General features: G+C 41.2%; 1 protein-coding gene across 1 annotated transcript in view; it reads left to right on the top strand.

The window, feature by feature from the left end:
* The window catches only part of ASIP (agouti signaling protein), a 37,966-nt gene extending 34,736 nt beyond the window's left edge, over positions 1-3,230 (top strand). Inside the window, exons 3-4 of the mRNA XM_074920298.1 lie at positions 1,319-1,380; positions 3,054-3,230. Coding sequence (XP_074776399.1) covers positions 1,319-1,380; positions 3,054-3,230 — 239 coding nt within the window. The remainder of the gene's footprint in view (positions 1-1,318; positions 1,381-3,053) is intronic.
* The last annotated feature ends 11,626 nt before the right edge of the window (positions 3,231-14,856 follow it).

The following is a 14,856-nucleotide window of genomic DNA, read 5'->3' as shown; positions in this document are numbered from 1 at the left end:
AATCTGCCAGCTGGAATTGGATCTAAACCACTAATCCTAGTTAGCACAACGCCTTTTTTAAGATGTGCTCTTATTAAGTGACAACTTTACATGCTTGAAGCAAGATTTTTTTTCTCCCACTGTTTCTTAAAGATGTATAACCCTAACTATAATGATGCAAGGATAATAACTGAAGCCCCTCCCAAAACAGCCCAAAATGTGTATTCTTCATTCTGTAATTCTGCAAATCCTGGCAATTATTAAATACTAAAAAAAATATGGATAACAAATACTGGAACAGACAAGGAGCCACCATTCATCACCATTCACTATGTATCACCATTCAATATGTAAATTTTTTATCCCGATCATTCATTACATATAAGTAGTGCTTATTATAAACCTCACACACACAGAATAAAGGTATCAAAAATACCATAACAGATTAGTGAGCTGGGAAGTGTCTCACACTTTAACAGTCTTGCTGTGTTACATCCCAAGACAAGTCTTAGTCATGGAGTTTATATATAGTAGTAAATAGCATTAAGCTGATATGATAATAACAACAACTGCAGTAAATGCTATGAGCCCTCAAGGCATAATATGAGGAAGTTCATAAATACTAGTGATTTGATTTAAAAAAAAAAGTTGCGTCAGGCATAGTCTGAACTCCATGCCCTAAATTTACCAGATCCAAGATTTAACTCTATAAATATTCACAAATCTTTCAAAGCTTCAGGCACATCAGAGAAACACCTTTGCAAGTAACGTTTTGTAAAATAAGATGGTAGGTGAAAAAGGAACAGAGATCTGAAGAATTAAAGGTGGCATCATACAGATGAAGAGTTTATGCCAAATCAGCAAGAGTATTTTGCTTCGGAAACCAGCATGCACTTGTCAATTCCTGCCAAAATTATGCAGGTAACACCACCTTTTGACAGAAAAAAACAGGGCATTCTAAAGGTTTTTCCTATTTTTGTTCATGTGTCTAATGTGCATAAGTACCCCTACCTTTTACACAGACACCTTTAATTTTATTTCTCTGAAATTATTTTCCTTGTTCACATCTGATCAAACAATGTGTAAAAAAGCCCTCCTAAAATACAAACATCAGTGTTCTTTTGCTTTCACACAAGCAACGGTGACAGCATAAGTTCAGACACATTATGTGTAAGGGAGGACGGCTCCCAGAGACAAATGTCTTCACTGTAAAACATGCAGCGATGAGGTGGCATTGCACGTTATCTGCCTTTCTTGCACAAAAATAGTATTAAGCATCTCAGTTAAATAGCATGTGCTGTAAAATTGATTTAATATTATTGTGCTATTCTCTTTGAAGATTTAACTAAAAGATCCCAGAAAGTCAGCAGGAAAGAGGCAGAGAACAGGAAAGCTTCCAAGGTAGGTGGCTGTTCACAAAACATTATTGAATTAGAACTGTTTAGTACAGTACTTCTAGAGTTTTCCTCACTGTATTCATTTGCAAAGCTTTTACAGCCATTCCCTGATTTAAATAATTTACATACAGTTTGAGGCTCTAAATACTGTAAAAAAAAAAAAAAAAAAAGATGAAAAACATTAGCAGTGAAAAGGAAACTATGTGATCTTAGATTAGCTAAAAATTATTGTTTGGGTTTGGGGGTCTTGTTGGTTTTGATTTTGCTTTGTTTTTTACAGTCCTCTCTTACACAAAAGGTACCTTAACCATGAGCTGGTTTAAGTACTTTTACAATTATTTAGGCATCATTCCCAGTCACAGTGTGTGGGTTAACTGTACAGGCTCTGCAGCCCAGGGCACAAACACACTATCTACCGATTTTTAACTGCAGGTGCCAAAAAATTAAAGGCATACAATGAAGTTGGTATTTGTTTGAAAATGTTAACAGGTGATTTTATGAGATCAGTAGATTCAGACTGATAGATTTCCTTAATATGATGTCACTCATAGGTCTTAAATGTGAAGTATTACACAGGCTGGATTCCTATATTTTAAAGATTGCCCAGAAGAGTAGAAAATATTTTTACTTTATTTTTAGTGTGTTGTGATAGCCATTTATAGCCAATCCAGACACTGCTGCAACCAGAAACATTTAGAGCTCCTTCTTTCCCTTTTTAATCGATGTCTTGTGTGGTTAACCTTCCTTGAAACACTTCCTAAATTCGCAGGATGACCCAGGTTGAAAGGGGCCTCAGGACATCATTTAGTTCCACCTTCAGCTCAAAGCAGGACATTCTTGCAATCAAACTTTGTCGAAATGTTTTAGCTTAAAAGCTCCTAAGGCACTCAGAGACTACAGAACATTTTACCTTAAAATTGAAACTCCTGAGAAATTACGAAGTTAAAAAAGTGCATAAGGTGCCTGTAGCTGGAAGGGTCCATAGATCTCTCCCAGGTCCCAGGCAAATGCTGATCAACCCAAAGTTTTCTTGGGATCCTTTCCAAATCACAGCCAGAGAAGCAGCACTCCTTGGGCAGGCTGAGATCTTCAGCTCACCTGTGTCTGCAGTTAAGGATTCCCACGCTCAAATGTGATGCACAAAGGATTACCGAGCTCCAATGGCAGCCTGACAAACCATGTGAGGTAGAGGATTGCCAAGTCACATCCCCTCTCTCTCAGCCTTGCAGCTCAGGAGACAGAGCAGGTACTAGCCCTACAGATTGACAGGGAGGTTTCACTTGTTCATTTGAAAGGTGTGGACATCCAAGAGTAATTCCTTACTTTGTTTTACTGATAATGGTTGTCTTTGCAGACACTTGCAGCCTTTTCTTCACTTCTACCACATTCTTAGCTACAGAGCATTTTCCAACTCTCTATCCAGTCATGTTTCTAATTGCTCAAACTATGGGGATCATGAGGTTTACCATTCTGCTCAGTAAATTGGTCCCAATCCAGCACTTCCCCTGATCCAGTCCCACCACATCTCTATACTGGTACTAATACAGGTCTCATGCTAGCAACCACCTACTAATCTCAAGCCAGAAGATTCCACAGTTCACTCTCTTTGCACCTATGCTTTATTCTGACCCATAATGATTTTATTTTTATATTAATATTTATGTTTTTTTCCTCTAGAAAAATGCACAGCTGAAGGCACCTCCAAAACCAAGGCCCACACCAGCTGCTGACTGTGTGCCAAACTTCAAAACCTGCAAACCACACTTGAATTCATGTTGTAACTACTGTGCTTTGTGCAAATGCCGAATTTTTCAGACCATCTGCCAATGTCTAATGTTAAACCCAAAGTGCTAAGCCAAACTGGGAACAAAATAAGGCTTCTTTCTTTCCTTAGCTTCTCAAGCGTGTTTCAAACTGCCCCATGTGTATAGTAATCAAAGTAGAGAGCTTTGAAGCTGTCAGCTTGGATTTGCCCCTCTTAAAATTAAATGGACAGTGGTTTTTTTTCATTGGATTAATGCTATCATGAATAGGATTTTTTTATTAGGGAGCAGGCAATCAGGGAGACTAACACTAAACAGGTGTTTTTAGCAAAACTGACTTGAGTTTTAAAAAGTATTCTGGGTTCTTGTTGGTTTTGGGGTTTGGAGTTTTTTCCTTTGAAGGGTCACATTAACCACAGACTGCAGCATAGTCTAACTGGCACTGCAAAACCTGCGCCAATGGCATGCAGATAGCCACACTAAAACAGGACTGGTTAATCCAGTGAGGGACCAAAACTAGGGTTTGTCTACAAGGACAGCACAGCACCAGCTTCCAGCACAGCCAAAATATCATGCTGGAAATGCAGGTTTCAGGGTTAACTCCCTTTTCATACATTCAGCAAAAATCAGAACAAGAATTTATATAGGTTATTCTACCTGAAAAGACAGATACAAAACAATAAGGCAATTTTTTAATCAACCCCAGATGAGCATCAGTACATCCACCTCCGGGGCTTTTAGTCATTTTACCAGTAACCAGTATCTCCAAGGTGTGTAATACACATGTATATTTGAACCCTGAATGTATCTGTGCCTCATAACTTAAAAAACATTTTTTCCCCAGCTGTATCCATAGGAATAGAGTCCTCAGCCCTTCCTCTCCTGCTGCCAAGGACACAGTGCATATAGAGCCCAAAAGTAGGAACACATATCCAGGACTTTGAGGAGAAAGAGAAGATCAGCAAAACATGAATATGTACCCCACACGTACATCTTGAAGAAAACCATTACAAGGAATCAATCTCTCCTTCTTTGCCCATTCTTATTATGAGCAACTCCAGGACCTACCCAAAACATGAGTTTAGGTGACGATGTCCATGTGCTGCACACAACCAGCGACCACAGGGGGGGGGAAAAAAAAAAGCTATATCAACCCTTAAAGGCTCAGAAACAGCTCTGAAGGTATGGGTGAAGCTCAAAGCAGCAGCAAACAGGTGTCTAGAAGATATCTTTCTCTTATTCTTGAAGCTCTTTGCCTTAATCTTGAGTTATGCAAGATGGCACAAGAAGAAATTCCTTCTTGCTTAAACTACCAGGACAGATGTGATAGGTCACAGGAGAACAAAGAGGTAGCAGACCCAGAAGCTGTCCCCAACTCTGAAGACTTCTCATCTGCCAGACTCCAGCTCTTGCTATTAACCTCCTCTGTTCTTTATCTACAATCTTCCTCTTCCCCACTCTGACTCTTCAGTGAGCCTTTTTTGATTTTCTTTCTCTTGTGAGACCCCCCTGCAGTGCTGGGTCCAACTCTGGGGGCACCAACATCAGAAGGACACAGACCTGCTCAAGTGGGTCCAGAGGAGGCCACAAAGATGCTCGGGGGGCTGGAGCACCCCCTGTGAGGACAGGCTGAGAGAGTTGGGGGGGTTCAGCTGGAGAAGAGAAGGCTCCGGGGAGACCTTAGAGCGGCCTCCCAGGACTGAAAGGGGCTACAGGAATGGGAAACCAGTGATAGGATGTGGCTTTAAACTGAAAAAGGGTAGATTGGGATTAGATATGAGGAAGAAATTCTTTACTGTGAGGGTGGTAAGACACTGGCACAGGTTGCCCAGAGGAGCTGTGGCTGCCCCCTCCCTGGAAGGGTTCAAGGCCAGGTTGGACGGGGCTTTGGGCCACCTGGGCTGGTGGAAGGTGTCCCTGCCCATGGCAGGGGGGCTGGAACTAGATGATCTTCCAGCCCAAACCATTCTATGATTATTTTCTCTTTGTCCCACTGCTATTGCCAGTCATCACAGGATCCATGTGCACTCCCAGGGCTAAATCCACATCTTGTGTTCACTCTACCTGCCTGCTAGATGAATGCAGCTGTGTCCCTACCACTGGTCTTTAGCTTTCACAATCAGGTATTTTCTAACCATGTATTTCTAATTCCAATCCTGGATTTTCTAATTCTCTGTGCAGGTCAAAGAACATAGACAATCAAGTAGGGCTACAAAAGTCTTCCAGGCAGTCAAAGATTATACAGATGACACTCTAAAGGGGCTCAAGCCATGTGAACTTTTCTAATAATCAGTTCAAAGCCCATAACTCAAAACATAGATCAGATGATGACAGAAATGTTTATCTTATATATAGAGATGGCAGAGATAAATCTAAGATCAAGCCCAAATGATGACAGGATGTCATTGTGTTCCTTATCTTTTATAAAATACATCAGCTCTCATTTATGATGCAAGCTTAAATTCTTTCAAATGTATTTAAATGTCTTTTAATCAGATATCCTGGCCGAGGAATCTGTAATCCTTTCACTTATGATAAAAAGGAGATGAGAAGGAAAAGTGATACATTACAATGGGCTTAGGAAATAGAACTGGGCCCCTTCTTTTACTAAATAAATCTTTAAGTTCCCATCAAGTTGCTTCAAAACTCTCATAACTATGAAAAATTGCACTTAGTGATACTAAAATCTTACCAATAACCACACAACAACTTTTCATGTGGAAACAGTACCATTTTCTTACCAAAATGTCCAGGCAGTCAGAAAAATTATGTTTTACCAGGATGAGGGAAGCAGGAAGAAGAAAGGTAAGGAAGCAGAGCCAGAAAACAAACAAACAGCTGTTCTCTGGCCAGCACCTCCCACTCCAGCTTTGCAGAACCACAGAACAGTTGAGGTTAGCAGGGACATCTGGAATTTATCTGGTCCAACCCCCTGCTGAAGCAGGGCCACCTAGAGCTGGTTGCCAGGACCACGTCCAGACAGATTTTTAATATCTCCAAGGAGGGAGGCTCCACAGCCTCCCTGTGCAAACTGTGCCAGTGCTCAGCCATCCTTGACATTTAAAAAAAAAAAAGCCTTTCCTGATGTTTGAATGTATGTCCATGTCTCTTGTACTGGGGAGCCCTGAACTGGACCCAGTAGTGCAGGTGTGGCATTACCAGTGGGGAGCAGAGGGGAAGGATCTCGTCCTTGGCCTGACAGCAAGAGCCCTTCTAACACAGCCCAGGACACTACTTGCCACCTTTGCTGCAAGGGCACGCTGCTGGCTCATGTTCAACTTGGGGTTCACCAGGACCCTCAGGGCCTTTTCCACAAAGCTGCTTTCCCAGTTGGGTGGGCCCCAGCATATGTTCATGCACATGGGTGTTGCTCCCCAGGTGCAGGATTCTGCACTTCTTGAACTGCATGAGATTCCTGTCAGAACTTTTCTCCAGACTGTTGAGGTCCCCCTGGATGGCAGCATGACCCTCTGGCATATCAGCCACTCCTTCTAGTTGTGTGTCACATGCAGCCTTGCTGAGGACACACTCTGACCCATCATCCAGATCATTAACGAAAATGTTTGTCACAGCTTGTGGCTGTCAGCTAAGGAAATGGAACGTGCTGAGACCCACAATGAGGAGCTAGAGACAGGGAAGCTAAACCAGCAAAGTACAGGATGGTGCGTGTATGCTATGAGGGAAGAGGAATGATCCTTTCATATCAGAATGAGGGGATATGGTTTTCAACACATATGCACATACTTATAAATGCTATATTAAAATGTAGTGCGTTTTGATGGACTTAAGCCCTTTTTGTAACTGGAACTGATTAGAAAGAGGTTATGCTTTCTCTGCCGTTCATCTATCACACCAAAGAATATATATAATCAAGTACTCTGAGATTGTTATCAGCCTTAGTGACTTTACTTTTCTGGGTAAAGATCACATTGCATAAGGTATTGATAGAATACAGAAATCAGTAAAACATGTACACCTAATATTTGTTTCCTGTATTTAGTTTGAACAGATTTATACTGAGGAGTTGCTTGTGTGTGTAAGAGTTCCCTAAGCAACCTATCTGAAAAGTCATCAAGCACACAGCTGATAAAACATACACATGACAAAGATGGAGTGTTTAATATTTAGTTGTCACATACCAAAATGTATCCACTGAAAACTCACTGGAATTCAAGCTTAGAGACAGATCCAGTAATGCTCCATAACAGAGTCATTTTGCTCCTAGAGACTAATGGAAATTTTACCCTAATTACAGCTTAGTAGGATTAAGCACAAATAAATCACTATTAGCTTTTCCAAATATTGCCTATCTTGTGTGAATTTAAAACAGATACTGTACTTTCCAACCCAAAGTCCTGACTTGATTGCTTATTGTCACACTCAAAGACCATAAAGTCCAAGTTTATCCTGACAGATAAAACAAATGGTAGAATGAATATCTTAGTGACTATACCAAACTAGCTCTAAACACCTCAGTTTTCCAAGCTAATCACTGAAACTGTCTGGGAGACTCCAGAAGGAGAACAAACAACTCCCCATGTCAGTCTTCAAGATCTTCTCACAGAAGGAAAGATTTGATGGAAGGTAGAACAACTTTTTCCAAGTTCTATAGATGAGTCAACAGTATCTGTGATGCTGCTTTGGCTGAGAGTGATGAAAGAATCAATAAAGTCCCTTTGAGATGCAGATAGTGCTAACCTCATGATGAAATGAGTTACAGGAGAACCAGATGGAGAATTGTGTAACTAAACTGAGGAGCCAAAGAAGAACTTGCACATGCCATGCCCAAGGCTGACTCTATGGGAGCTCTAATTTACAGTGCAACAATTACATGGTGTGAGTCCTAGGGCAGACGTGCCTCAGAGTATTGTGACAAACCCTATTTGTGAGATACTGCAGTTTTAAGGCTACTTATTGTATGGGTGTAGACATTAAATGACATCCAAGGCCAATGCAAAAAAGCATTAAATCATAACATTTTTCAAAGCATTTCAAGTTGAATTAGACCATTCTATGGCCAGAAGAGATAAGCACACCAAATAGACCAATTCAGCATTTGTTCACACCCAGCATGCTATTTAACTCAGACACATATGACTGAGTTACAAAATCAGAGCTGAAAGAAGATAATTAAAAACGGACTCCCCTAACACACACATGAGCACTTCATTTTTTTTCTGTCTAATTCTGAGCTCTGAACTGTTGCCCTCCTGACAGCCCTCTCCCCACAGTGATCTCCAACATACAGAAACAAACACATGGGATGGCCTGCTATGGTTACTGCATTGCAAAATCCCAGTTACCACTGTAATACCTGGAACAGACTGGTCACAGAATTTCCAAAACTGGAAGTGCACAGCAAACAGCTACTCATTTCCAAACAAACGTAAACTTGGAAATTTGTAGTATGCATCATAGTTGAAAAGAAATAATTGTTTTCTGTGTCAGATACAAATCACCTCCAATATTGCATGCTTTTCTAACTGTGGGGATGCGACAAAGTCCCATGTCACTTCTGAAGGGCACCCCAAAGGCAATAAGTGAAGTCCCCCAGTCTGCTCAAGGCTACAGTTGGTAAGTCATAACAATGCAACTGGGGGCATTACAGGTGGGCCCACACATGGGCAGTGCCGAGTCTTGACCCTTCATGAGTTGTTCTTTCATCTCTGTTCATACAATCTCCACTCTGAATCATTTCTACTTTCATTTTGCCAGTATCCAGACTCCACTAGGTACTTTGCAAAGGTATCATCAGCTCCCATCAATGCAGGTACAGCACAAAGCACATGAACACATAGAATAGACTTACAATTCATTTCTTCACTCTTAGTAGCTCCTTAAGCCTGTACAATGGAAGCAAAACTTTGTGGCTTCTCACCCAAGTTAGTTACACAGCCAGCTACAGGACCTGTTTATAACATCCCAGTACTCATAACATGCTCAATACTACTCTTGAGCACAACAAAAAAGGCAACACCTGCTCCAGAAAGTTCTAGATTAGAGGTCCTGAGATGTTCTGCTGGTAACTCAGCTAATGTGCTTTAACAATGATCCTGATTTCTTCAGGTCCAACAATACACTGAGGATACTGAAGTCAGTAGGAGCTTAGAGCTCTGTTGTTGATGAGCTATTTCCAGTACACTGAACAAGTGAGAAGCTTTTATACCTAGAGAGGATTTGGTGGAATTTTCTTCCCCCTTCCCCAGCAAATTACCCTGACCTGAGGGCCAAGACACTCAAATGTCACTATGGCATGCCAGGCCAGTTTAGGTTTTTCTGGTCAACACAGGTATTTTCTGCTTCTTGCACAGTTGTATTTAAAGGAGCTAAGAAGAGGGATATGAAAATTTGCCACCCTCCCCGCCTCCCCTTCTTTTTTCACCCCTCTGGTAACTGACTTTCACAAAAGGACCAATTTGGCAGTATCAGTTTAACTGGCCAGTGCCATCTTGGACACATCAGGAACACCCATGCGAGGCTGGAAAATGTGACACAGGACACTACCCCCTCCTGGAGCAGCAGCACAAGGCCAGAGACACACTAGGCTGCCTGAAAGAGCAATCACTCTCTCAAAGTGCCCTTAAATCTGTGGTGCCTGAACATTACTTCGAGGTAATGCAAAGATTTTATTTGCAAACTTCTCAGATGATATGCAGATGGCCAACATATGGCTAAGTCCCTCTCCCACCTCTCCCAGAAGAAAAAGAGGCTTTAGTCTTTTCTGCACGATTTTTCAATGAAATGAAAAGATATTACAATTGCTGCATGGCATATGCACACGTATTTCTATCCAGGAAATCCTTTGAGATTAGATCCTGGCCTAAAATATGGGAGCCCTAAAACAGCTGTAATAGTGTCATAACACAATTCACATATGGCATTCATTTAATACATATCAAGGCAGGAAAAAACAAAAATATGCTCTCCCTAGTGATCCAGTTCAGGCCCCTTTGAATCAGTGGAAATCTTCTATTGACATTAATATACTTTCATAAACACCTTTATCGCTCACTCTCTACCATCAGGTGGCTTAAGCTAATAACAGCGCTCTTGTGGTACCCTTGCTATTTTTGGCACTTTCCTCAGCTAAAATGTAATTTGTGATCTCATATGGGCTTCCCTTCGCTCTGCACAGCTGCCTCAGATAAACATCAGTAGTATACAACTTGTAACAGTAATAGCCAGAAATCACCACAAGAATATAGTCTCAGTCTTCCTTGTGTTCCATAAGAAACAAGTGGCATTTTTAGAAAAACGTATAAATTCATTAATGGTTAATGGTTCTATAAATCTTCTAGAATGGACATGAGAGCTGATGCATTTAAAGTAATTCAGCAGCCAGACGTCCCTCACTCTGAAAAGGCCTCAGAAGTATCTGGCAGAGCAAGATCACTTGAAGCTAAAGGTTTTAGTATTTAAAAGACCTCCCTGCTATAAAGCTGTGATACAATTCATAATTTCTCCATCTGGGAAGCAAGTATTTGGAGCACTAAATGAGTATACCAGAACATTTACTTCCCTTTATTCTCTGCTCAACATCCCTCCATCACTACTGCTTTAAGTGCAGGGTTTGGTTTGGCCAGAGATGTTGCTCTTCACCTAAAAAATGGCATCTTGGTGGCAAAGGCCTTCACTGCCAAAATGGGTCAAACAGACTTTGTATCTAGTTGTTAATGAAATACACATAGGAAGCAAGTTTTGGAGGAGAAAAAAAAAAAAGGATCACCGAATGTTTGTTCCAAGTGGCAATCAAGTTAATAATGCAAAGCAGATACCTACAATAAGCTCAAAACAAAATCTGTGTGTCAGCCCGATTACTAAGCATTTAAGGTGCTTCCAACGTCTGCAATACTGCAACTAAGATGATGTTCAGTTTACTTAAAATGCTGCTGTTCCATCAAGGAAAAGGAGCCTATAAGTGTGACCCATGTAATATTCTCTTACAGAAATGTTTTCCCAGTTGATGAAACCAAAACCAGAGTGCGACAGAAAAGCAACAGGTTTGCTGAAAAGTGTCTCTGGACTCTACAGATGGAAGAGTAATTAAAAAAACCTTTGCTATAGACTTTCTAATTAAAGATTTTAATTTCTCTGCTACACAATTTCAGGGAATTAGACAAGCAAAAGAGATATCAGCCCCCATCCAGTTCAAAAGGATGCTGCAGAACCTTAAACCCTTTTTGGTTTAATGGTATTAACTCCTGGAAGTATTTTTCCACAGGACTTTTTCTTCTTTCAGTGTTTTGTTTGGTTTTGTTTTTTTGAAATTAGCATATAAACCACAAGCACTCATGAAGGATTTATGAGTTTAAAAAAGGGAAAAAATACTTAATTCCAATTGATGCTTCTTACAGTTGTGCAAAGTTGTCCAGTGGCAAACAATGCTACTGTAAAAACTGAGGCTTTACAGTGTATATTTACCACATTTGATTTATCTTTAAAAAGCCCTAAAGGCTAGAAATCACAAATGACTTCTGAAAAACTTCATGTCATCTTCAAGAACACTGCTATGAAAACAAGCTCAGCCATGAATCAGTCAGTGGAACATTCATTTACCCATCCTTTGTTCTCTGCTCACAATGAGACATATTAGCCTTAGGGCTATCTCTACACCTCCAAATTCCATTTCACATAACATCTAGCCATGCAAAAAAAGAGCAGGACCTAGCAAGACTGTATTGCAAATCATTTGTGTATCTGGTTGAGATAAATGGAGAAAGATGTACAGCCTGTACTCTTACCACTTCAGACTCAACAGTGGAAGGAAAACAGGGTCAAGAGTTGCCATATTTAAACTAGAATAGTATTTTTGCTGGTAACAATAAGGAAAGCATTAACAGAAAATGAATCTGTAAGACATTGAGGAAATACGTGATTACTCTTCTTGGCCAAATCAGAGCCCTGTCTAAAGGCTAGGAGTACAATCCTTCATTGTTAACTGGAAATCTGACTTATTCTTGCCTGTCAAAATGAGCCTGCAAACAAGACTGGAAGAAGCAGCTGAGGAACTGGAAGGCAAAGCTGCTCTAACTTACTGTATTTGCTCAGGCTTGTTGAGGACATGAGCCCAACAAACACCGCCGTTGAGCAGCACTCCTTGCTGCTCCAGGACAGCCTCTTTGTAGAATCTTTCACAGAGAACACGTGCAGTTAAGCACATCACCCCGCTTGTCCATACACCGGGCCTGCAGAGTTCGACAAATTTGAGTACGAAAATTCCATTTATTCCTACTTCACATGCTCATCCCTGCCTGTACAAAAGTCTATATTTGCAATACAGCACAGTGACCCGTCTGCCCCTCTCTGGGATCCTGTATATCAGATCCAGAGAGCCTACACATCTCATCATCTCATCTCATCTCTGTGACATCTGCTGTGCAGAGCCACATAAGCGAGAAGAGCTGTAGTCTGTCACTGTCATATGACTCACCACGCCAGATGTGGGACACCATAAGAGCTGATGCATGGGGCTGCGGAGCCAGGGAGGGGGCACTCACAAGCCTCAATACCTACAGATGCTGGGCTCTCTTCGGGGCTATTGTTCTGCATTCAGTAGCTCCTGCTAATGCAATTGTAAAGTAATCACAGTGAGACTGACAATCCATATTCAGGGAATCAAGATGCTCAACCTCAGACTAGACTAAACACTGAATTAATTGCATGTCGGTCTGGGTCCAGCCAGGATCAAGGCGACACGCAGAAGAATGACAAACTCACACCAGTTTGTTGAAGGCAGGGGCACTGTCAAGTGCAAATGCTGCTGCACTATGTGCAAGCTTCAAATTTATTACCACCTGTTTACACAAGTTCGTTTTTACTTTTACATCCTACTGCCCTTCAGGTTTTGCCTGTTTATTGCTGACACGCTCACCACACTCTGCAGGGGGTGTTTTTTACTGCCATTTTTCACCCAGTGTTACATAATTCTGCCTCAGTTTCCCACAATCATTCTTTTAACCTCAAGGTCAGTTTACATTTTGTTAACCAATTTTTAATTCCTTCAACTGCATGTAGATTAACACAAAAAAAAAAACACCACAGAAAAAAGCTAAAAAGTTAGTTGTAAATGGTTTAGTGGAACTGTGACAGCAGATGTGCTCTTGCCAATAAAAAGCAATAAGGCTGAGTGATTTCATAGAATCATTTAGGTTGGAAAAGACCTTTAAGATCATCAAGTCCAACTATAAACCTAACACTGCCAAGCCCACCACTAAGCCATGTCCCTAAGCACCATATCTACACGTCTTTTAAATGTCTCCAGGGATGGTGACTCAACCGCTTCCCTGGGCAGCCTGTTCCAAGGCTTGACAACCCTTTCCATCAAGAAATTTCTGATACCCAATGTAAGCATTCCCTGGTGCAACTTGAGGCCATTTCCTCTCATCCTTTCACTTGTTACTTGGGAGAAGAGACTAACACCCACCTCACTACAGCGTCCTTTTGGGTAGCTGTAGAGAGCAATAAAGTCTCCCCCTCAGCCTCCTCTTCTCCAGACTAAACAACCAAGTTCCCTCAGCTGCTCCTCATAAGACTTGCTCTACAGACCCTACACCAGCTTTGTTGCTCTTCTCTGGACATGCTCCAGCACCTCAATATCTTTTCTGTAGTGAGGGGCCCAAACTGAACACAGTACTTGAGGCGGAGCCTCACCAGTGCCTAGTACAAAGAGATAATCACTTCCCTGTCCCTGCTGGCCATACTAGTTCTGACACAAGCCAGGATGCCATTGGCCTTCTTGGCCACCCAGGCACGCTTTTCCTTCAATACAGATCAGACATCTTCTGAGAAATCATCAGGGAGTCAGGACATGAGATAATATATATTTTTTAGAAGAAATCAGTTGCTACACCTTTCAAAGTCTTCCGTCCATTCTGCAAAGCTTCAGAAATAGAATTGAAATCTGTATATTTTACTGTAAAGGTTATTCAAAATTGCTTTTAAAGATGAGTTAAAACTGAAGTAACATGTGAGTTTGGCCAATGTATCGCTCATACTGTAGCAAGAGGTAAGATGAGTCTGTTTATGAAGAGAGGCTGCTAAGCTGTACCTAAGCAATGGTTACGTAGTGCAAAACAACAGCCGAACAAAACTATCAAAACATCCTCTTGTATTAACGCTGCCAATTCACAAACCATACTGTTGACAGGTACCAGACAAGGCATTTCCTCTGCAGGCAGCACTAAACCACAGTTGCACTGCATGGAGTGGGAGGGAGGAACTCTGCCAATGGTTTTTTTTTTAGGGCCTGAGTTTGATCTAGTCCTCTTCAACCAATAAAACAGAAGATCTAGCAGAATACATTCCAAATATAAATTTTATATTTTATCAACTCAAACAAGACTTGTTCAAGTCAAATTTGTGCATTGTTATCACACCAAACCTTTCATCATCTTACATCCAGAAACAGAGGCAGCCTGCTGTATAATGAAAAGGACAGTGACAAGAGAGGACTTCCATGACATATATGGACATAAGGAGATAAATCTCTGTGGGCAGAGGGGAAGAGTGTTTTTCCTGTAAGATTTAGCCCTTCAAATAGCTAAGCCTGAGCAGCAGCTCTTCCCAGCTCAAGTATATGATGCAGACTAGCCACAGCAATGGATTTTGCCTTGAGGAAACCCAACGTGGATACCTGAAATATTTTCAGTAGCTTAAGGATCACACAAAAGTAAACAAATCCATGGCAAAACCCAAAGCATCTCACTACACAAAACAAG

Source organism: Athene noctua, chromosome 16 (assembly GCF_965140245.1).
Source record: "Athene noctua chromosome 16, bAthNoc1.hap1.1, whole genome shotgun sequence".
In the NCBI taxonomy this organism is placed as follows: domain Eukaryota; kingdom Metazoa; phylum Chordata; class Aves; order Strigiformes; family Strigidae; genus Athene; species Athene noctua.
This window is presented reverse-complemented; position numbering and strand designations above follow the sequence as displayed.